This window comes from Myotis lucifugus, unplaced genomic scaffold (genome assembly GCF_000147115.1).
Source record: "Myotis lucifugus unplaced genomic scaffold, Myoluc2.0 scaffold_17, whole genome shotgun sequence".
Taxonomy (NCBI): domain Eukaryota; kingdom Metazoa; phylum Chordata; class Mammalia; order Chiroptera; family Vespertilionidae; genus Myotis; species Myotis lucifugus.
The window spans coordinates 5,523,307-5,547,431 of record NW_005871065.1 but is presented as its reverse complement, the minus strand read 5'-3'; the positions used below and the strand labels follow the sequence as shown (position 1 = coordinate 5,547,431).

At 36.1% G+C, this 24,125-nt stretch overlaps 1 protein-coding gene across 1 annotated transcript; it reads left to right on the top strand.

Moving 5' to 3' along the window:
- Positions 1-21,941, top strand: RAD21 (RAD21 cohesin complex component). Its single transcript, XM_023750927.1, has 13 exons — positions 1-175; positions 5,030-5,159; positions 6,199-6,298; positions 8,775-8,881; positions 9,575-9,781; positions 10,187-10,312; positions 10,720-10,845; positions 13,084-13,307; positions 14,486-14,645; positions 14,995-15,143; positions 17,361-17,510; positions 18,905-18,988; positions 20,285-21,941. Exons 1-13 carry the CDS (start codon positions 32-34, stop codon positions 20,474-20,476), a joined length of 1,899 nt encoding a protein of 632 aa, XP_023606695.1. The 5' UTR covers positions 1-31; the 3' UTR covers positions 20,477-21,941.
- The last annotated feature ends 2,184 nt before the right edge of the window (positions 21,942-24,125 follow it).

Sequence of the window (24,125 nt, the reverse complement as noted above, 5' to 3'; positions counted from 1 at the left end):
ATTTTCTCCTGTTTCATAGTCAACCAGAACAATGTTTTACGCACATTTTGTCCTCAGTAAAAGAGGGCCGCTGGCCAAAATTTGGCTAGCGGCCCATTGGGATAAGAAGCTAACCAAAGCCCATGTGTTTGAGTGTAATTTAGAGAGCAGTGTGGAGAGTATCATCTCACCTAAGGTATGTCTGATGTTGATATTTTTATTCCTTTTGTCGATCATTGATGTGTAAAATAGAATTCTATAAAATAACTTAAAGTAGGCATCTGTGTATATTTGGAGCCAAAGAGAACCCATAGATTATCCAGAGTTCCAGTTTGATATTCTCATGTAGATATTTTAATTTGCCTCTAGATAAGCATGAAGTCAGGCAGTACCCTAATATTTTATATTTGGCTTTCTAGATGTTTTTATACTAAATTATGTATGTGGGTGCTTCTCATTTAGGAATTTACAAAATATTCAAAATAAGGACCCATTAATTAGAACAGGTTGCAAGGGGCAGATCTGTCTTATCCACCTAGCAGATAGTATCCATACCACTTGCTCCACCTAAGCTTCACACGACTACTTGCTGTTTCTTGAAAGTTTATCCCCATCTCAGGACTTTTGTACTCGTTGTGATCTTCTCCTAAATATTTAATTCCTGTCTAGCTCCCACTAGAATGGAAGCCTCATGAATGTCCTCACCTTATCTGCCTTATGTACTGCTCTGTTCCTGGAGGAGCTTTTATTGACATCCTCTGAAACAGTAGTTACCACCCTTGGATTTCACAAATAGTATTACTTAGAGGAACATGAGGTTTTAATGTTGCCAAAAAGGACCTTTAAAACACAAGAGGTACAATTCACCATTAGCATTTCATTGACGAATAGACATGTTGACTTCAAAAGTGTACGAAGGACACCCGGCCGGTGTGGCTCAGTGGTTGAGCCTTGACCTATGAACCAGGAGGTCTCGGTTCAATTCCTGGTCATTGCATATGCCCAGGTTGCAGGCTTGATCCCCAGTAGGGAGTGTGCAGGAGGCAGCCAATTGATAATTGTCTGTCATTATTGATGTTTCTATCTTTCCCTCTCACTTCCTCTCTCTGAAATAAATAAAAACATGAAAAGATGTTTAAAAATGTACTAAGAATAATCTCGAACTAAGGGAAGTCCTTAAATATTTTATATAAGTATTTTCTACATATAGCATTTGTGTTCTAAAGGTCCTTTCTTGTTCCTTGTATTTATACATACATACACTAATTGTCCTGTTGGGAAAACATTCCAAATCACAGCTGTCTGGACCAGCATTGGGAGCTCTCTTCTTAGAATTGGCAGTTTGGACATGCTGGCATAATGTGTTAAGTAAGAGTGGGGTGTTCTCAGAGGATTAAAGCGTGGATGTTGCAGGGACTTGTTCAGAAAAGTTGTGTGGGAAAGTGTATGTTTTAGATGAGGAAAGTGAGAGTTTATATTTGCAAGTAGAGTAAATTATAAAGTGTCTGCGTGTGGAATTTTTGCTAGTTTTAGAGTTATAGCTAGTAGAATTTATTGGCTTTAAATGCATTTCTGTCATGTTATATCCAAGACAATACTAATTTCAAAACTTTATTAGAATGAAAACTTGACAGAGGAGAATAAGTAACCTAATAGTCCTACCACCTAGAGAAACCTTTAGTATTTTGTCGTCTAGACTTTTCACTTATGCATGTATTTTACACATAATTTTTCTCCCTTTTTTATGCATGTACACAAATACTGCATATAGTAATATGTTTTGTAACAAGACTGCATTCTGGAAAAGCTCTGTTCCTAGCTCTACCGTCATTTTTAATGGTTGTATTGCAGTGTCATAGTCTCCATCCACAGAACTTAAATACAGAAAAACAGAAACAGACTTGACCAAAATTGAAGCAAGGTAATTTGAATATTCATAAATTCACTATAGAAATACCAACGTGTATGATTGTGAGAGGCTGCTCTATGCTCCTGGGATGTTTTAGTATGCAGCATATGTACTGCCTTACCTTTATAATATTCAAAAGCTCTGAATTCCAAAACACATCTGGCCCCTAGGATTCCAGATAAAGAATTGACTTATAATTCATTGTTTTGATTGTGTATGATTTATTTTATCAATCTTTTTAAAATTATCCATGTTTCTTTCTGAATTTTAGAATTTTAATTCCTCTGGTCTTAATGCAATGCAGCCATTAAAAATTATGATCATGTCGCCCAGTCGGCAAGGCTCAGTGGTTGAGCGTCGACCTATGAATCAGGAGGTCATGGTTCTATTCCCAGTCGGGGCACATGCCTGGGTTGTAGGTTCAATCCCCAGTGGGGGGCATGCAGGAGGCAGCTGATCAATGAGTCTCTCTCATCATTGCTGTTCCTATCTCCCTCCCTTCCTCTCTGAAATCAATAAAAGTATATTTTTAAAAAATTTTTTGAAGAAAAATGATGAGTATATATACATAAAAGCCTAGAAGGCATACCAAAATCCTAGTAAAGATTTCTCTAGGTGATAGAATTACAGGTTATCTTTATTTTTCTCTTTTTAAAAAACCATTTATTAAACATTGCTTCCTAAATCTTTGTTCACATCTATAAGTCTTTCCTTAAGATTGATGTTTAGGAATGTAATTGAAAGGCCAGGTGATAAACTTACATTTTAGATTTCTGATAGGCATTAACAGTTTATTCTTCATGGAGAGTTTACCAGTTCACACTGCCAGTCAAAGTTGTATGGGAGCATGATTTTTACTTTATAGGTATGCTTTACTGAGGTAAATTTATGGAAAAGGAGAAATTTAGCTCTTTAAATTGATATGTGTGGGTAATTAACATGCATAAGCAAATATTGAGGGTGATTTGGCTGAAAAGTTGAACAACAAATTTTTTCATGTATGTGCAGAGTACTTTGTACCACATTACGGACACTACAAATAGTATGCACCAACAGCCAAAAAAAAGGCATACATCAGGTTCAAGAATGATGTAAATGATTTCAGAGTATATGTGAAAGAACGAACCCACTTTTAAGAACCACTTCTAAGTGGGCTTTTGATTGATTTTGCTTTATTGTGATAGAATATAAAGATAATTCCACAGGGTAAAGTGGTGATCTGAAAATTTCTAATATTTGCTCTTGGTGTGCAGTTGAAAATCATGGTTACTTAGAGCAAGTGTCAGACATGTGGCTCAGTTGCACCTGCGTGACATCTCTTCCCTTCCCTGTGGTTGGAACAGCCACTGGCAACTTCTGCAGAACTTTCCCTGGGTATAGGGACCCTGTGTTCTTTATTATACCTGTACTTTTAGCATGAGCTAGCAGCTAAACTCTGAACCAAACTATCCAAAAAGAAAGCCTTTACCCAAACACCACTTGTAAAGGTTCTTAATTCTGGAAAAGATAATGGCAAGCAAAGGTTTTCGGGGGTTTTCTGTCTTCCTTTCTTTAGGTGAAGGTGCAGTCAATATTTTAAATTTTCTAAGACCACATTTTGTTTTCCATTAGGAGCAATAAGTCCTGGGTTTTTATCACATTTATTATAATTTTAGACACCTAAGAATTTATAGCAGTAAACTTCATAATTTTTGCTGTAACTCATGTCAAGTGGCCATAAATAGCCTGCAAGTCATTATAAATAGAATTCTAGATCCTATAGAGCAGGTACATATAACTTAAAAATAACATGTTTTAGCCCTGGCTGGTTTGGCTCAGTGGAAAGAGCGTTGGCCTGCGGACTGAAGGGTCCTGAGTTCAACTCCCGTCAGGGCCTATGTCCGGGTTGTGGGCTCGATCCCCAGTGGGGGGTGTGCAGGAGGCAGCCAACTGATGATTCTTTCTCATCATTGATGTTTTCATCTCTCCCTCTCCCTTCCTCTCTGAAATCAATAAAAATATATTTTTAAAAATAACATGTTTTATAAGTAACATAATTTCCTTATTATAATTTAAGCGAATGTTTAATAACGTTCTTTGCAACCTTAGAATTTGCTAAGTTTTTATGATATGATTGTGAAAATGATATGGGGAAGTTTGAGTTCATGTTGTCTTATTCCCTCAAAAAAAATTTTTAGTATAGCTAGAGGAATTTTGAATCCTTCCATTTACATTGGGTGTTTACTTCTCATTCTTTCCCAACCACTGCACCTCATCCCACATTGATCAAGATCTACCTTGAAAAAAAATAGGCCGAGGAGTGTGAAATAAAAGATAGGTACCATTATCCTTTATCAGTATGCTTGCCAGTCAGGTACTAAAAAAAAAAAAAAACTCAGTGAAAAGTGGCTTAAACAGTAAGGAAGTGAACAGTCTTAATTAGAAGTTTAGAAATAGGAAGGTACAGGATTGGTTCAGCAGTTAATGATGTCATCCAAGGACTTACCATTCTGAGTTTGTTGGCTTCTTATCCTCATACTTTTGGCCTTGCTAGTACAGGGTGACTGCAAGCAGCTCCAAATCCCTCCTATTTACATTAATGCAGGAAAGGGAGAGAGAAGAGAGGGGCATTCTTCTTTAATGGGAAAATCTTTCTTAGACTCTCTCTGATATACTTTATACTTATTAATCTGGCTGAACTGAGTTGCTAATGCAAGAGTAAGCATTAGCAGAGAAGAATGGAGCAATCATCCTTCGAGGCTGGGGACATTCACTTCCCAAACAAAATCAGTTCAGGGAGCCAGCAAGGAGCAATGGGTCTGGATTGGCAGTCAAAAGTACCACATGCTCCTTAATGTGCTCATGGCAACAATCCATGGAACACCTTAATTTAGTGTCTGCTTCATAGCTACCTTCATGTCTGTGTTAAATTCATGAATTACTGCCAGTCTATCCTTTGGGGTACTTGGGGAATTTACAGGTAAAAGCAGTGAAAAATAAAATAGAGGTGATTGAGGTAACTTCAAATAAATGATAAAAAATATAGAGATAAAGTAAAAACTGCCTATAAATTGAACAAAATACAAGCTTCAAGGTATGATTACCTATAAAACCAGAAAATTAACTTTATAAATTAGATTAGTATTAATATTTTATTCACAGGTGAAGATGGCACTCCGAACATCAGGACATCTCTTACTGGGAGTTGTTCGAATCTATCACAGAAAAGCCAAATATCTCCTTGCAGACTGTAATGAAGCATTCATTAAGATAAAGATGGCTTTTCGGCCAGGTATTGTTGACTTTTTTCTTTTTAAATATTGGACTTTCTCATGTTTGGTGTGAAAAACTGCTAAAAAAATTTATATCTCAGCATGTCCTGTTTTATTTTAATTTCAATACAAAGGGCTCTTCACAGTACAGCAAGGCTGGGAGAGGCAGTGGTTTGAGAGAGGAAACCCACTTTTGTTCTACCTGTGTGATTATACAGTCACCTCTTCTTTGTTCTTCCTTTGGAGCTGCCTTTTTCTTTTAGCCCCTCTTGCAGCGACTTGTGTAGAACTCAGTCATCAGAGGTTAAACTGTTGAAAACCAGTTATATTTTTCTTTTTATTACATACAGAGCTCAGAAAACAAAATTGAGGATTTTAATTTTTCACAAATAATTTTTAAAGCATTGGTGAAATTTTATTCTAATTAAAGTAATCTGAATGTATAAAAGAGATGCCTTATACAGTATTTTCTACTAAGGTTATGTTCTAGTACTTGAATTTATTTTACTGTATGAATAGTGAAATTTTTAAGATCTGAGATTTTATTTGAAACGTAAATATTTAGGGCAGAGACTGTGATACTTGGGTGATTTCTAACACATAGCTACTAAGTGCATTTTGTTTAAATAACATGATTTTTTTAATTTTTGTCTTTAAAGCAATGTATATTTATTACAGACAGCTTGGAAAATATAAAAAATTTAAATCTTGTCTCACTTTCCTTAAAACACCAACTCCTCTTAACATTTGGGGGACTGACTGGTTTGCAGTAATTCCGTATCTTCCTCATACATTTTATGCTTATCTTAAAAACTATTTGTTGATAGGTTCTTTTAAAGACTTATTAGCTTCATGCATAATAGTGCTTTGACTTCTTTTGTAAAGGGAATAGTATGTCTTACGATTATAGAAAGACAAAAGTACTGTGCTTCAAAGTACTTTACATATGTTATCTACCTTCTAGAATATAACCTTGGGAAATTATACCGACTTTACCTTTCTTGGATCCCTGGATAATCTTGTGTAGCCAGACTTTGAAGCTTCCCATTTCTTTTCCAGGTGTTGTTGACCTGCCTGAGGAAAATCGAGAAGCTGCCTACAATGCCATTACTTTACCTGAAGAATTTCATGACTTTGATCAGCCATTGCCTGACTTAGAGTATGTCTTTTTTTTATTTAATAATTGTTGACTTGGTCTATAAGAAAACATATTATTGGCTTCTAAATATACAGTTTTCCTTGGGAATGTTTTGACATTGAATTAACATTTAGCTAAAATATATACTCTTTCATTAAGGATAGGGGAGCCTAATGGAAGTATGTTTAAGTATTTCTAAATATAACCTAAAAGTGCTTCTACAAGAAAATAGTGTAGAACAGTGATGGCGAACCTTTTGAGCTCAGCATGTCAGCATTTTGAAAAACCCTAACTTAACTCTGATGCTGTGTCACATAGAGAAATTTTTTTATATTTGCAACCATAGTAAAACAAAGACATATTTTTGATATTTATTTTATATATTTAAATGCCATTTAACAAAGAAAAATTCAACCAAAAAAACGAGTTCACGTGTCATAGGTTCGCCATCACTGGTGTAGAAGATACCAACTTTAACACAGGTAAGATAGAAGAATTCTCATGTGCTTAGGCCAGAGCTTATGTAAACAGAACAGTTGTCCAGATATATGCTTGATATCATGATACCAGTAAACTTGAACTATTGCTTCATGATTTTTCTTCAGGGAAATATATTAAAATCATCTAGTAAGTTTTGGTTTGTTTTGCCAAGCTATACTCAGCCATAATTTTTGTATTATTTTATTTTAATAAACATAGGAGATAACTTTCTATGAAGAGCATGAAAGGGTCATTGTCACAGCACATTTAAGAGGAGAAAGTTGTACAGAGATGGCCATTATAGCAGAATACTGTATGTAGTATACTTGCTTCCCTCCTTAAGTCCTCAAAATCCAGCTATCACAACCATGACACGGAGTGTGACTGGAAGTTTCCAAGTGATTGATTACTACAGTTGACAACCAAGAAACCCTCTATACCATAAAGATAAAAGTCCCATTTATCTTTTGACAAATTCCTCTGCTTTTTAAAATGTTCTATGACTCCTAATTAAATTTGAGCTATTTTGATTTCTTTGTGAGTTAATTAGTGCTAGGTAGGCATTATCATTATCTACCTACTTTACTGTTTGTTTCCTCTTATACTTATACTAGAGGCCCGGTGCATGAATTCGTACATGGGTGGTGTCCAGCCAGCCCACCCCCATTGGGGCTGATTGGGCTGGGCTGGCCAGTCGGCCCTGCCCCCAGTTGGGGGTAGGGGCGATCGGGGCCGCAGTGTGCATCAAAGCAACCAGTCATTCTGGCACTCCAGTCACTTGGTTTTCATATATATAGATTGGTTTTTTTTTGTTTGTTTGTTTGTTTTTTATCATGGAAATTTCTTAACATAGCTAAAAGTAGGTTAGTATTGTGAACTACATGTACTGATTATCCAGTTTTGATTATCAATATTGCCACTTTTTTAAAAAATATATTTTAATTGATTTTTACAGAGAGGAAGGGAAAGGGGTAGAGAGTTAGAAACATCGATGAGAGAGAAACATCGACCAGCTGCCTCCTGCACACCTCCTACTGGGGATGTGCCCGCAACCAAGGTATATGCCCTTGACCAGAATCGAACCTGGGACCTTTCAGTCCGCAGGCTGACGCTGTATCCACTGAGCCAAACTGGTTTGGCCAATATTGCCACTTTTTAAAATATATTTTATTGATTGTTCACAGAGAAGAAGGGAGAGGGATAGAAAGTTACAAACATCAATGAGAGAGAAACATCGATCAACTGCCTCCTGCACACCCCCTACTGGGGATGTGCCCGCACCAAGGTACATTCATGCCCTTGACTGGAATCGAACCTGGGACCCTTAAGTCCGCAGGCCAACGCTCTATCCGCTGAGCCAAACCGGTCAGGGCTATATTGCCACTTTTATTTCATATGTATTTCTCCAACTCACCCTCCAGTCCCCACTGAATTATCTTAAAGCAAATAACACATATCTTATTAAATACTGTAAATAACTCAGTATGTATCTCTTTGGAAATAAGGAATTTTTAAAACATACCCATAATATCATACTTTAGAAAACTTGAAGTAATTCCTTACTGTATGTCCAATCAGCGTTTAGATGTCCCAGTTGACACACAGGGCCTTTTTTTCTTCTAGCTTGTTTGAGTTAGGTCTGCACACGGTCTGCAAACTTTACTTGGTTGATGTGTCTCATAGTCGCTCAAGAATCTACACCAGCTGTGCATCTCTCATTTTTCCTTGCCATTTAATTGCTAAACTAACCCACTTATGTGTTTTGAACTATTTACATTCTGAATTTGGCCAATGATACTGCTGACTGGTGTTTAACATTATGTGAGTTTTGTGGGTTTGTTTTTTTTAATTTATTTAATATTTTAAAACAATATGAAAGGTTACTTGTTAGAGGAAGAAACAGGTCTCAGAAAAGCCAGGAAACTTTAACTTGTAAATCATTCAGATTCTTGGCCTCCGTGTATTACTGTATATTATGATAAGACTTGACTAAAGTGTATTTGAAATCTTTTTACAGTGACATCGATGTGGCCCAGCAGTTCAGCCTGAACCAGAGTAGAGTGGAAGAGATAACCATGAGAGAAGACGTTGGGAACATCAGTATCCTACAAGAAAATGATTTTGGTAATAGAGAAATCACTAGTCACTGGCTATAATATTACAATTATGTTTGGTACTGTTAGCAATTTAAAAAAGAAAACCAGGTATTTATTACATTCACAATGACAGAATGACTTAAAATTTCATCTCACATGTTTTTATTAGGAAAAGAATTTGTCTTCGTTCCAGTATATTAAGCATTATTTCCATTTATGCACCAAACTTAGAATTCATTCTTTGCCTACTCCTACTTCCCATACACAATGATAAAACCTGTATATTGATTTGTGTGAAAAGTCTCAATGTTGAAGTACTGCACACTTTTAAACTATTTATGTTGGAACAGTTGCATTGTGCATTCTATTGAAATTCACTATTCAAAACTTGTAGCAAGCCAAATTCTTTTCTTATGAAAACCTATTATAACAAAGTTTGTCTATGAATGTTAATGCCACTTAACAGGCATACATATTTAGATTTACTTAACATATTTAGGTAACCTAAATTTGGATCTTAACATTGTATTTGCCAATCTTGCCCCAGATTCAGCTTATGAAATACAGATGTTAAAGCTTTAAACTAGATGTTTTAACATTCAAAGATAAGCAAGACTTCAATAAGCAAATGTGACATCATCATAAATGACTAACCTTTTTTATTTTGTATCAGTCATGTTTCTCAGTTTTTTCAGTTAATGACTGACTAAAATTTATTCAGGTGACTTTGGAATGGATGACCGTGAGATAATGCGAGAAGGCAGTGCTTTTGAGGATGATGACATGTTAGTAAGCACTAGTGCTTCTAACCTCCTGTTAGAGCCTGAGCAGAGCACCAGCAATCTGAATGAGAAAATTAACCATTTAGAATATGAAGACCAATATAAGGATGACAACTTCGGAGAAGGAAATGATGGTGGCATATTAGGTAGGTCACAAGGTGTTTATTCTAATAATTTCTTTGTTAGAGCTATTGCTAATTCTGTGTCTTGAGTAACTCTAGGCATACAGGTGTGAATTCCAACCATTGGCTCAATAAATGTTCTGTTTAAATTTTACTAGTTCTTAAAACTGCTCTATTTCTGTTTGATATCTGTGTTAAGTAAATATAATTAGAGATAAGAACTAGAGAATATAAATTAGGAGTGAGAAATATTTTTATATACTAAGTGTTTTATACTTTCATACACTACCCTGAAGAGAAACAGATGCAAATTGAATACAGATTAAGTTTTTAAATTTAATCCATTTTAACATAATTGTATTTTTCCAGTGATTGAATATTCTTTTAGCATTTTTTTGAATAACATTTAAATTATATTCCCTATTTCAGATGACAAACTCATTAGTAATAATGATGGCGGTATCTTTGATGATCCTCCTGCCCTATCGGAGACGGGGGTTATGTTGCCAGAACAGCCTGCACATGATGATATGGATGAGGATGATAATGTGTCAAGTAAGCATTTCATGTTTAGTGACCTGGGCATGATTGTATGATATCCAGAGAGATATTTAACATAAAGAACACACACTGAAAGTTCAAGCTTTTAATGAACAAACTGTAAATCTTAAAACAGTGCTTTTGATTGATTGTAAGTTCTGGGTCTCTTAAATGTTTAACCCTATGCCCCCACCCCTTTTTTGGCCAAACATAAGGGAGACTTCAATAAGCAAATGTGACATCATCATCATCATAAATCACAGGGTTCGATTTGGAGGGACTTCCTCAGATGTAGAAAACCTTTTTCTTGGTACCAATGGGTTTCTTTTTGTTGTTTTTTCCAGTTTTTCAGAGGAATACTTTATCTGTAGGGTATATGTTAAATAACCAAGCCTTTTGTGACCAAAGTTCTGTTTTTATAGTGGGTGGTGGGCCTGATAGTCCTGATTCAGTGGATCCTGTCGAACCAATGCCGACTATGACTGATCAAACAACACTTGTTCCGAATGAGGAAGAAGCCTTTGCTTTGGAACCTATCGATATCACTGGTGAGCACACATTTGACTTATAAAACTTACTAGAACATAAGATCCTAGTTCTGGCTGTTGTCCACCAAATTCCTGCTCTCATTTTAGATAACTGGTCTTCTTTCTTATGGTCACAGTCATCTATCAGAACCTTTATTTAATTCAAATATAATTTGAGTATCTGAAAGAATATTCATGCAAGTTGTTGTGAAATATAAAGTATAGAACAAGTTTTCTGCTCGTATGGATTCTCAAAATGATAACAGGTCACATGTGTAACAGAAAACATTGGAAGGTATTTTACAGTAAAATACAGGACTGGCTAATCAGTTATCTTCCAAAGTTGGGCTCCAGTCTAGGAAAACCTAAAAATACTTTTTTTTTCTTTTTAAATTTGAACTATCAGAGGTTCTAAAAGCAGTATTCTTATTATATAAGAATATCCTATATAATAAAAGCGTAATATGCTAATTAGACCAGACGTCCTTCCGGACGAAGCCGGGGCTATGAGGGCCAACACAGATGCAGCCGCCGCTGCGGGTGGGGGGGCCTTGCCCCTTGCACGATTTTCGTGCATCAGGCCTCTCTTATATAAGCAGCATAACAAAACAATTAATTGGGGGTGGGGGGCTGCTGCTTCTGAATGAAAGAAGCAGTTTGAGATACATAATTTGGGTGTGAAATTTTAAAATTTCTAGATAGTTTATGGGTACAATGGGATAGAATACTTGAAATCAGTTACAGTATATTCAAGATAAGTTGTTACTTTTAAATAGAACAAGGTTAACCTTTTGGTTTTTCTACTTAAAATCTGGTCACCAAAAATTGTGACTTGGGCTCCTGGTTTAAAAAGAGCGCTTATTAAGTACCTGACTGTAGGAACTAACAATGAAATAAATCTTTATCCTCATGGAACACTAATTAGAACATGAGTAAATAAAATATGTACTATATTAGTGACATATTAAAGGGAACATTAAATGAGGTAAAGGAGGTAAACTGCAGTGTTTAAAATAGGCTTTGCCAGTTGTTTTAAGAACTTGAACTTTTAGGGAAAGGAACTCTGAGTAGCTGGAGGACAGTTTAGACAAAGGCTGTCACTCTATAACGTTTTTTGAATTTTAAACCACATAAATAATTGTATATAAAAATTTCTGGGGGCCCTGGCCGGTGTGGCTCAGTTGATTAAAGCATCATCCTATGCATTAAAGGGTCATAAGTTTGATTCCTGGTCTGGCTGTATACGGAAGGCAACCGATCTGTTTCTCATGTTGTGTTTCTCTCTCTTCCTCTCCCTAATCAATAAAAACATGTCCTCAAGTGAGGATTTTAAAAAAATAAAACCTATGGGATATAACATGTATAACAGGATAAAATCTTAAAGAATTTACTTAATCCCATGAGCTGGTTTTTTGTTGTTGTTATCTTCTAAGATTGAGGTAAAGCTATCCTTTACCGTTCTAGTGAGGTTTAGAAATGAATATACATGTCTGTGATGGAGTTCCAGGTGCATCTGACTGGGTTTGGGCTTGTTTCACTTCGGGCTGCTTGTACACTGCCATATATGAATTGTAACCTTTCCAATAAAAATCCTAGTAATTGCAACCATTTATGGAGGACTCAATCTATGCCAAACAGTCTTAAGTATTTCACAACCTCTATAAGTGGTTGGCCATATTGCAAATAAGAAAATGAAGAGGTAAGCAAGATGAAGTCAGCTTTTCTTAACTTATATTCAACTTTTACTCAACTAATAAGGCAACTCAGAACTTGAGCCTCTAAGTGTGATATGTTCCATGTTTACTGTATAAAGTTACATGGATAAATGTATTGGCTCTTGAATTTACTCATTTTGTACTAAATCCATATTCATTTATTCTGAAAATTATTACTGAGCGCCTATTGAATGCCAGCCTCTTTTCTGCATGGTGCTTGGGAAACCTAATTTAAAAGAGATTCTGGCCCTGGCTGGTGTTACCCAGGTTGCTGGCTTGATCCCTGGTAGGCGGTGTGCAGGCAGCAGCAGAATTCTATTTCCTTCTCACATCAACATTTTTCTCTCTCTCCCCCTCTTCATTCCTTTCTAAAAATCAACTTAAAAACCTTTAAATGAAAGAGAAAAAGAGATTCTGCCCTCATGAGGTTTAACTTTCCTAGTGGGTTTGTAGAAAAGCAGGAGGTACAATGAGACCAAATCTGGGCACTGTGTTTTCTTGCTGCCCTCTCGGTAAAATGATTTTCTTTTCTTTTTCATTTCAGTCAAAGAAACAAAAGCCAAGAGAAAGAGGAAGTTAATTGTTGACAGTGTCAAAGAGTTGGATAGTAAGACCATTAGAGCCCAGCTTAGTGATTATTCTGACATTGTTACAACTTTGGATCTGGCACCACCCACCAAGAAATTGATGATGTGGAAAGAGACAGGGGGAGTGGAAAAGCTTTTCTCTTTACCTGCCCAGCCTTTATGGAATAACAGACTACTGAAGGTAACAGTTTGCAGGATTTATTATTTCATACACATTTTGACCACTTTTTAAAATACTTTTAAAACTTCCGTTTGAATAATTTTTGATCAAGTATTTGTCAATTATATCGTACCTTCTTTTTTAAATCACAGTATACTGAACTTACCTTGATCTGAAAGATGGTAATGAGTGACACTTGCATTTCTAAAAGATGTAGAATGAATATTCCCTATACAACAAAGCTACTGGCATTTTTAATAGTTCTCTCTTCAATCTCCTCTGATAAACTATTAGTTCTGTTGCTTTATTGTGCACTGTGCTTCCAATTTGCAATCTTTAGATGTTGCTTTCTGGTTGAAACATGTAATAGTTACACTTTTTCCACTGGCTTTATGAGAAGAGGCCCTCTCTGCTCACTTTAGGTTCCATAGTACTCCAAAACAGGATTCTGGGGCATCGCATGAGTGACAGACGCAGTGTTGATAGGCTGTTACTCTTTGTAAGGTTGAAATATGCATAGAACCAATTGATTTCACTTTATTCATTGTATTCTAAATGTAAAGTGTTTCAAAGCAGCAAGACAATGGTAAAACTGCTTTTTATTGAAAGCATGGTCCTATAAAATATTCATCTGGAAAATTTATATTGTTTGACTTAGTGGTCTTCTTATAGGAGTTTTTTTCTAAGGAAGTAATTCAAAATATGGAAAAGCCATTTCTTTGAAGGTGTTAATTACATTGTTGCTTTTAGTTAATTTTTTAAAAAGAAAATTAAAATACTGAAAAATGTTTCAAGTGTGAGATACATATATCTCCTCGATGGAATATTTTATTAAAATGATAGGTGATAAAGCACTATGTAAAATTGGATTGAGTATTAAGTATCAATATGAAAATAAAACTTAGACGTTTTAGTTTATTTGCCTAAAGTTTATCTCTGAGTTACAAGACAATGGATTTAAAACTTTCACTGAACTTTTTAAAAATTTAATTTGTTATAATTTGAAAGCCTGTATTTAAAGTCGTTTTAAGATGGAATGAACTATGAGTATGTTATAACATTAAGTAGAAATTATGCTAAATATATATACTGATTACAACTATATTAAAGCTTATGGAAAATAGAAATGTCGGTGGCTTTTTCGTTAATGTGACTTATTTTATAATTGAGTGGTCCCCCCCCCCCTTTTTTTTTTATAGCTCTTTACACGCTGTCTTACACCTCTAGTTCCAGAAGATCTTAGAAAAAGGAGGAAAGGAGGAGAGGCTGATAATTTGGATGAATTCCTCAAAGAATTTGAAAATCCAGAGGTTCCCAGAGAAGAACAGCAACAGCAACAGCAGCAACGTGATGTTATCGGTCTGTTCTTTTGTGATAGTTCCCTAATGACATTTATGTGAACAATATACTCAACGTTTTTGGACAGGGAAATACATGCCTTATTATATTGTGATTGCTTTGTTAGATATGAAGCTTTGTTTTCATGATTGGCTGTATGATAGTCTGATAAAGGATTATCTTGCATTGGACTGGAGGTGGGACTTAAGGTCCTTTCCCACCTTTAAGTGTATTACAAATTGAGTAATCTTTGGAGGAAATTTTATTTGGCATCTCCATTAGAGAAAGTACCTACATCTTAGTGTATTAGTATTAAAAGTAAATGGGTCAAGACCATATGACCTTAGTCTTTCCATATGGCCAACTGCAGATGAGCCCATTTTGGAAGAGCCAAGCCGCCTCCAGGAGTCAGTGATGGAGACCAGCAGAACAAACTTGGATGAGTCAGCCATGCCTCCACCACCACCTCAGGGAGTTAAGCGAAAAGCAGGACAAATTGACCCAGAGCCTGTGATCCCTGTAAGTAAGCACATCTCTCCATCACAATGTTTGTATGTTTGGGGGTATTAGACATTCATTTTAAATCCCTAGTACTGGTGAGTGTTATTTAGGGAGCCCTTTTAAAGTATCTTGGTTTAGGCAGAAAATGCGAAGGCGCATGGGTCCAAAGAGGAAGAATGGCAGCCAAGGGTATGAACACAATGTGCCTTAAGTGAAAGAAGATGCTCTAGGAATTTTCAGTCTTTCTGACTCTTCTTGAATAGTGTTGCTTCAGCGTGGCCTATAGTGAGCACCTTGACCCTGAACTTGGTTCTGGTTTTATTTTTCTTTCTCAAATATTAGTCCAGGGTGAATCTTATAATTCTAGATAAAATCAGAAAAGCAGTATATTGAACCTGTTAAATTCTACATGTATTAAATATTTTGTGAGTAAAATAAAACAAACTTTCTGCTAGATAGGATTTTTGTACTTGAAAATAAGTTAGTAGATTCTTACACATTCCAGGCCAAGTGTGAACAGATTGTCACTTCTCCAGTTTCAGTTTTCTGACCTCTTTATTTTGCTTTGAGCAAGTTCGAACATTCTCCAGTTTTACTGAGAAATAATTAACATTGTATTCATCTAAGGCAGCGGTTCACAACCTGTGGGCCGCGACCCCTTTGGCGGTCGAACGACCCTTTCACAGGGGTTGCCTAAGACCATCCTGCATATCAGATATTTACATTATGATTCATAACAACATTACAGTTATGAAGTAGCAACAAAAATAATTTTATGGTTGGATCACATGAGGAACTGTATTTAAAGGGCCAGAAGGTTGAGAAACACTGGTCTAAGGTGAAAAGCATGATTTGATACATGTAAATGTTACTAAGTGATTACAGTAAGGACTGTCCTTTGTCCATTGTATATTCTTGGCTCTTTTGTTGTAAATTAATTGACCAGGTATGTATGGCTTTATTCCTGGACTCTCAATTCTGTTTCAGGTTCTGGTTTAATCTTTAACAAATATTTTTGCATATTTCCAGAGGTAGGCAATTTTAGGCTATCTCATTAAATGACCCATTAAATAATCAGTATACTTTCAAATTGCCGAAAAACAAATTAAGTTCACTAAGGATAAGAAAACTAAAGTATAACGGAAGTAAGGTCAGGTTTAAGACTTCTCAACCATAGAATAAATGAATCTGGTTCAGCCTCCATCAAGAGACATTGACAAGATAGCCTGCCAGTTTTAAGAATTAGTTCTCGCCCTCACCGGTTTGGCTCAGTGGATAGAGCGTCAGCCTGCGGACTCAAGGGTCCCAGGTTCGATTCCGGTCAGGGGCATGTACCTTGGTTACGGGCACATCCCCAGTGGGGGGTGTGCAGGAGGCGGCTGATCAATGTTTCTCTCTCACCGATGTTTCTAGCTCTCTATCCCTCTCCCTTCCGCTCTGTAAAAAATCAATATAAAAAAAAATTAGTTCTCTGCCCTCTGGTGGTAAGAAGTTGTCTAAAAAGAGCATTTTTCTCTATGAGCTCAGGAGTAGGAACAGGTGAGTTGATTATTCTAGTACCTCTCCTGGTAATTGTTCCTTGACATTCCTTTGGTTTGTTACAGACTATTTTTTCATTGTTGTTGTTTTTAATATTAAAGCCTGAGAGGAAGGAAATTTAAAAGAGATGGACCTCCAAAATTATCTCTTTTCTACTTGCTGCTCTTTTTTTTTAGAGCCCAAGTTAGTTGGATAGCCTTAAAGCAGTTGTGTGCAGTAATGGTGATAGTAGCAGGCTAATTGATGGGTTTCTGTACTGCCCTGGAGTAAGTTCTGTTTTGTGTGTGTTTTTCTAAAATGTTACTATATAAAGTTTGGGGGATGTTTACTGTTTATGGTTTTTCTTATTTGCAAATTTCTCACATAGACTTAAGTTTTTGACTCCTAAAAACACTTTTGTTCTAGGATAAGATAATGGATCCTTTTATTTTTTTTTGTAAACTACAATACTTTAATGTCAAAGCTTTACAAGTAAAAGAAAGATTTACAGTTGTGTGTGAAAAGTTTATTTTTGTATTCTTTTCCATATGAATAACTGCAAGCTTGCTTTTGCTCCCACCCTGTATAATCAATTTTTGGTTGTGAGGAAGTATGCAATATTGCCCCAGTATTTCTTTCCATTTTGAAAACTTGAGCAAATTTAAAAGAAGCTACCCTTAAAATGTGCATCTTAAATTGCCTTATTTTTGTTTTAAGCCTCAGCAAGTAGAGCAGATGGAAATACCTCCTGTAGAACTGCCCCCAGAAGAGCCTCCAAATATCTGTCAGTTAATTCCAGAGTTAGAGCTTCTCCCGGAAAAAGAAAAGGAGAAAGAGAAGGAGAAAGAAGAAGAGGAAGAGGAGGAGGTAATGTTAATGTCCTGAAAAAAATCCCAATTCACTTTTAGCAAAAACCTTCTACCAGCTTTTTTAATTTTCATATTAGAGATTAAGTTCATTGATGTTGAGCATTAGAGTGATGAAAACATGTTTATAAACATTAAGCAAATTTTAAACCAAATGTTTAGTGATCTAGCTCATCATTAAGAACATCAAATTGTATGCTCTGCTAAAACTCATTGGCTTTTGAAGGACATGGGACTGCCCTTCACTGGTTTCTTTGCTTCACAACTAAATTGCTTGTAGCTGCTTTTATTATCTTGTGGTCAATAGTCAGTTCTTACTATTACTGTTATCCATGGCCTGAAAATCAGATAACCAAACATTTATCGTTTTGTTTTTATTAGACTGGAGTAGGATGTGACTTTAGATTGAGTGAAGGCTGGCATGACTCTTATTTTTTCAAAAGTATAGAGACGCTTTAGGAATGGATTTCTTTTCCTGGGGCATGCTTTGGCTGTTAAAATATTTGACAACATCAAGAACCTCAAGAACTTTATTTTAAATGCCTTCCAGGTGGCATTGAAACTTTTAAATTTCTTCCAAGACTAAAAGTTATGGATTGGACACATTTCGTTAGCACTTAGTGCTTAAGATTTAATATGAGCACTACACATTGTTTTAAAGTCGAAATTTAGCCCCAGAGCTACTCTAGCCTATATATTAGAGTGTGCCATTATCTCAGACTTAGCATTGAATTAGTATTTAAAAGTCGTGCTTCCTGTTAGGTGTAAAGCTGTTCACTTCTGACTCTTTGGGAGTGGTGATAGTTCTAGTCTATCCTGGGAGCTAGGTGGCTCAAGTGAAATATATATGATGGCTCATAGCCCACTTCTTTTAAAAATACCATATAGACTAAGTACTACTTGCTCATCTTTGCTAGTTTGTGGCCTCTTCTCTGGTACTGGTCCACAATGAGATTAGGAATCTGCCAGATTATAAATCACCTAGAATATCATGCTCCAAAAATAAAACATAACATGCTGTTGATCTCAACTGAATATGTTAGTGGCATAGTTGATTTATATCTCAGCATAAGTTCCTTCCTTATTTTAACAGGGGCCAAATAACCAACCAGCAATAGTCCATGGACCATGCTGTATAGAGCACATCTTTATAGACCAGTACAGAATCTCATATTCAGCCAAATGTTTGCTTGCAGGTACAGAGGACTTTTTTTGTAATTTAAGAAAGACAAACTTCACACTAGATTTAAGTGATTTTTCAGCAGGATCAAATATAATTTTCTATTAGTCAAAATAGTTTAAATTAATTTAGAGCTTTCAGGAAATACAGAAATAGAAATTTCATTTTGCAGCAGATTTTTATCAGCTTACTTTTGTGGGGTCATCTTTATTCAGGATGAAGATGCTTCGGGGGGTGATCAGGATCAAGAAGAAAGAAGATGGAACAAAAGGACTCAGCAGATGCTTCATGGTCTTCAGGTATGCCGGGGCAGTCTTAGAATCCTCAGCAAAGAATTGTGCCATTACTCCCTCAAAAACAAAAAGTTACATGCTATAAACGGAATACCTGTTACATATTTTAAACTGTTACTTTTCTATGATTAATCTTACAAAGCAAAATTGTGATGGTGATTTATGGTACTCCTTTGTGTGTCATCTCATTTTTGGTTGAGCAAATTTAATCTCTGAATAATTCAATTTGTCAAATTGTTGTAATGTCAGATGTCACTTACCTTATCTGATATTTTAAGGCCCAAGGGTATCTTAAGCATCTATGATAGGAGTGGGCAACCTTTTTGTGAGTGCATGCCAAAACCAGCAAAATCTCTGACTCAAAATTCTTCTGCGTGCCAACCCTAATTTTTTGAGAACATGTTACGCCTACTTGATATCTCAAGGTGAAGAACCTTGAAGAAATAATAAAATTCATTCGAGCGACAAAAACACAGTATATGATGTTGAAAAATACATTTATTTTTTAATGTATATATGTACACTGATAGTCTGACAGAAAACTTTATGATTCCGTTTCATATCAGTGCGACTTTTTCTGCTGCATCACTGATGACAGAGATTTTACATCAGGTTTATATTTCGTGACCTTCAGAGATACGCACAAGTTACTACTTTCATCCGTCAGGCTACTCCTATTACGAGACTTAACAAAATTCATCACTGAGAACAAAGATTCACAAGCGTATGTAGATGAAACCAAAACACTGGTCGGACCTAGGAAGGCAGGGAGAGTTAAGGCAGAGGCATAGAAATTGCTCTTCTCCTCTCTCATCAATCCATGTCTGTGGTCTTTAAGCTAACTTGTTATATAAAATTATTTATTTATCTAAGATGCACCTACACAGTTTTTCTGAAAAATAAAAAAGTTGATATTAAGAAAAAAATTGTAAATGGAAGATTATAAGAAAGGGTTTCGAGTGCCAGCAAAAGTTACTGGCATGCCAGGGGTTGCCCACCCCTGATCTATAACATACCAGGAAAGTTGCTCATGGTTTCCCAAAATAAATTCAGAGGATAGTTGGAATCAGTTTAATTAGATGTCCAAAGTAGATGTCATTTTAATATTTTTTGGATTTATGATTTTAGATATACCATGATCAACTTTCTTTTTACCTTCTTGACTGTTGTGAGAATCACTCTTACTATTCAAAATCTTCTCCCAGCCTCCAATAGAATATACAGTATACTTTTTCCATCCCCAAATAGCATGGTACTATACAAATTACTTTCATTTAATTCCTTTTATTTTTTTAATTTCAGCGAGCTCTTGCTAAAACTGGAGCTGAATCTATCAGTTTGCTTGAGTTATGTCGAAACACAAACAGAAAGCAAGCTGCAGCAAAGTTCTACAGTTTCTTGGTTCTTAAAAAGCAGCAAGCTATTGAGCTGACACAGGAAGAACCATACAGTGACATCATCGCAACACCTGGACCAAGGTTCCACATTATTTGAGCAGCTTAGAAGTATTGTAGCTAGTGTTCATTTCACTAGTGTGTAAAAATTGCCCCCATGTGTAGGGCACACAAAACCCTTTAAGAAATTCAGATTTTTGTCTGTACAAAGTCTCTGCATTTTTCTTCATTTTTTCCAGTATTTTAAATTCATCAGTTTCATCTTTAAGGGAAACTGCTTGTATGGATTGTGTTCTGATGGAGAAAACAAGCACCCAAGATTAAACAGTTCAGAATATATGTGTGCAATATTGGCGCATGCAATAATGTTGAATAGCAGTCAAAAGTCAGGATTTTTATCTGTTCTCCATGACTGCATTGGAAAGGAAAACTTGTCAGGAAAAATGTCTGAACTAGGGTGTGAATCTTAGGAAGAAATTGTCTTTTCCCATCAGTAACACTGGCAATCTTCTTGTAACCACTGTTCTTTGGGATGGTGCCCAAAACAGATTGTCCTCGAGATATGTAAAGTGTAATTCCATGATGACCAAGGGGGTGTGTGAAATTGTGTTGTAACTCATCCCCTTCAGTTGCAAAAGGATAGGACTATTTTAAAAGCATTCCACGAATCTTTTTAATGAACCTTACTATCCTGAAATCTGTTGTTTTAGTGAGGCTCTAAAATCAGCAGAAATAGACTTTTTAGAGTAGAATGATTTTAAACAATTTTCCAAGAGCTAAAAATCAAAGTTTTAAAAAGATGTTTAGGTGTATTGAAGTATTCAGATCATGAAAATAGTAATTGTTATTCCAACTGAAAGGACAAGACTGATGGGAAATCATATACCTGGTTGACTTAACCTTTCAGCAGACAATGCTGTAAAAACTAATGGCTTCTCTCATATTTATTGTAAGTTTTATTACTGACCTCTTTTTCCAACGCTGTACACTCTGTGTTTGGAACTTTACTAGCTTTGCAACAGCAATCCTGTATCCAGTTTCCTATAATTTAAGTGAAGAAAAACATCCAATAAAGGCTTTATAATTAACAGACCAGATAGCACCAGAAATCATGTGACTTACGATTATCAAAATGTCTTAACTTTTAGGGAAAAATTACACTGAGAGTTCTAGCTTAAGTGGTGGCACTTTTGTGGAAAAAATCACTTTCAAAACTCAGACTTCAGTGTATACCCAGTAATTTAAAATTAAGTGAAATGTTTTAAATTTGTGAATGCGTAATCACTGTTTTGATGATTCATTTTCTTGAGAATGGTAATTGTATAAAATTGCTATTGCAGCTTTATTTTCAATATAATGTGCCTGTAAACCATTGATTTTTCTCCCTTTGTAAAAAGACATTGTAGATAATTGAATGTTTGATTATAGAAAGGTCATTAGTTTCTTGTTACACATTTTGTTAGTCTGGTTTTTGTTGCTTTATTGGGTTTAATATTGTTCTTGAAAATAGTTGATGCTATGTTATGTATAACTTTTCTAATAAAAGTTGTGTTATAAGCTGTAAATTTTTGAGGTATTGGTTATACAGTTGGTGGTGTTCCCATGAAAAACACTGCTGAAAGAAGTGAATTATTCTAGACAAGGCCAACAGAAGGTAAGGCATAATTATCCATGCAAATAGTAAATGCATTTTCAAAATGTCTTAGACTAAATATGAAACAGTAGTTTAACAGAAGACCTGAAACCATGTGACCTGACACCAACAAATGGCTGCTGCTAACCCCTAAGTACGTATAAATTACGACGTGCCTATAGGTGTCTATACTTGGCGTCCTAAACAAATTTAGCTGAGAAGCATGTTGCATAGATTTCCTGAGTTCATCTTAAAGCCTACTGAAAGCCAGGGCACTGGGTAACCTGGAATAAACTCGAATTTACATTTAAGCTTAGGACTTGTCTCACTCCCCACTGTGAGCTCTGAGACAACTAAGACTTACAGGAAAAACTGTTTACTAAGTACCAGTTATCTTCAAATCCAAAGATTTTAGTTTAGGGCTCACCACCTATGGCAAAAGAATAGTAGTAAAGAATTAAAATCTAATATGGAAAGGTTAGAAGCCTAGAACACAGTATGCCAGAGTTCCTGGGAGTAGTCCAGAAAGGATTCTCAGACGATAAAAAGCTTTTGCTAAGATTTGAAAGATGGCTCAACATAGTAAAGTGAAGTGGGTTTCATTTTAGATACAGCAGAACCGTAAGTTTGATTTAGGACTTAAAAGCCTAGACAGATACTTGGAGAGCAGAATCCTGTCTTGACTTCCTCACACAGCTGCCAAAGGGTGGTGAGTAGAAGGAGCAATGGGCCAGAGGTCTGGAAACAGCTTCTCATCTTAATTTGATTTTGAAGCCTAAAACTCAAACTTTATTCTCTATCTGGGCCTACTTCTAAGATAAAACGAAAATCAGGTCATGCCTATTTCCAAGAGTTGTAAAAATCCTGAGCTAATTTAAACGAATTTTAAAAGCAGCTAACCTTTGTATGACAGTGGTTACTTTTTTTCAGGTCATGTTCTTAACCTTTCTAATCCCAGGGTACGTCTCCACATGGAGGGATGACATGGCACCTCAGTCCATCTAAAATAATTCTAGTTATTCCTTCAGACCCCCTAATGCCTCATCTCGGTGAGTGGCCATATTTCCAGTGTCTTGCAATTCCAATTTAGACTAGCCACATTTCAAATGTTCATTCGCCATAGGTGACTAGTGTTGCACTAAAGGTCACACAATCTTAAGATAATACTCCTAAACCTGTGCAAGGTGCTTAGAGTCTAAGGATGCACAAAAACAAGCCAGGTTCTCTGCCTTCATGGAGTTTACATTCTAGCATGAAGACTAATGAACAATAAGCATACGTCAAAATTGAATGATAGCTTGCAGTTCCAATAGGGTGGTCAGAGTAAGCCTCATTTAGAAGGCGAAGTTCTGTGCAGACTTGAGTGTTAAACAAGGATGTACAAAGGAAGAGTGAGTGTTTCAGAAGAAAGAAGTGGGTAGGGCAAAAACAGGGACATAGGTGTATGCCTGACATATTGAAGATAAGGCAAGACCAGACACTGAATAGAATAAAATGGGAGATAACAGGCTAGGTCATGTACAGCAGAGGTCCTCAACCTTGCTGCCCTTTAAAATCACCCAGGAAGTTTTAAGTATGTGCAGGCTCAGCTCCGAGCGGAGTGTTTTCTCCAGACAAAATAGGTGAGTGGATGCATGGGCAGAAGGATTTATGAAGTAATGGATCTCCCACCACTGTGGTATCTTATTTACTGTGTGCTTTGGAGTAATTCCTAACAGTCTACCACCAGGATCTGATGTGAGAAAGTCAGGTCAAGTGAGAAGAAAATATATTTGCAGTTAAATGGACCAGGGTTGCCTTGCGACTCCTATTCAATCATAAATTGGAGCTGTTGGTACAGAACTTGCAGTCTTGTAAAGATGACATGAAATAAAGAGTGCCTAAAACAGTGGGTACTTGATAAGTGGTGGCTAGTGTAAAATGTTTAAAGCAAGGGATGCATATTAGAAAATGGAGTTTTCAGAATATGAATTTGACAGTGGGGTGCAAAATAGCGTACAGAGACTAAAAGTAGTTGTAAACAAATCTGAACATCCCCTCCCTGTCAGTACCTTATCTTCCTTCTACCTGGGCTGCAAAGATGGTGACAGGAGGCTCCTGGACTCCCCACCTCCCA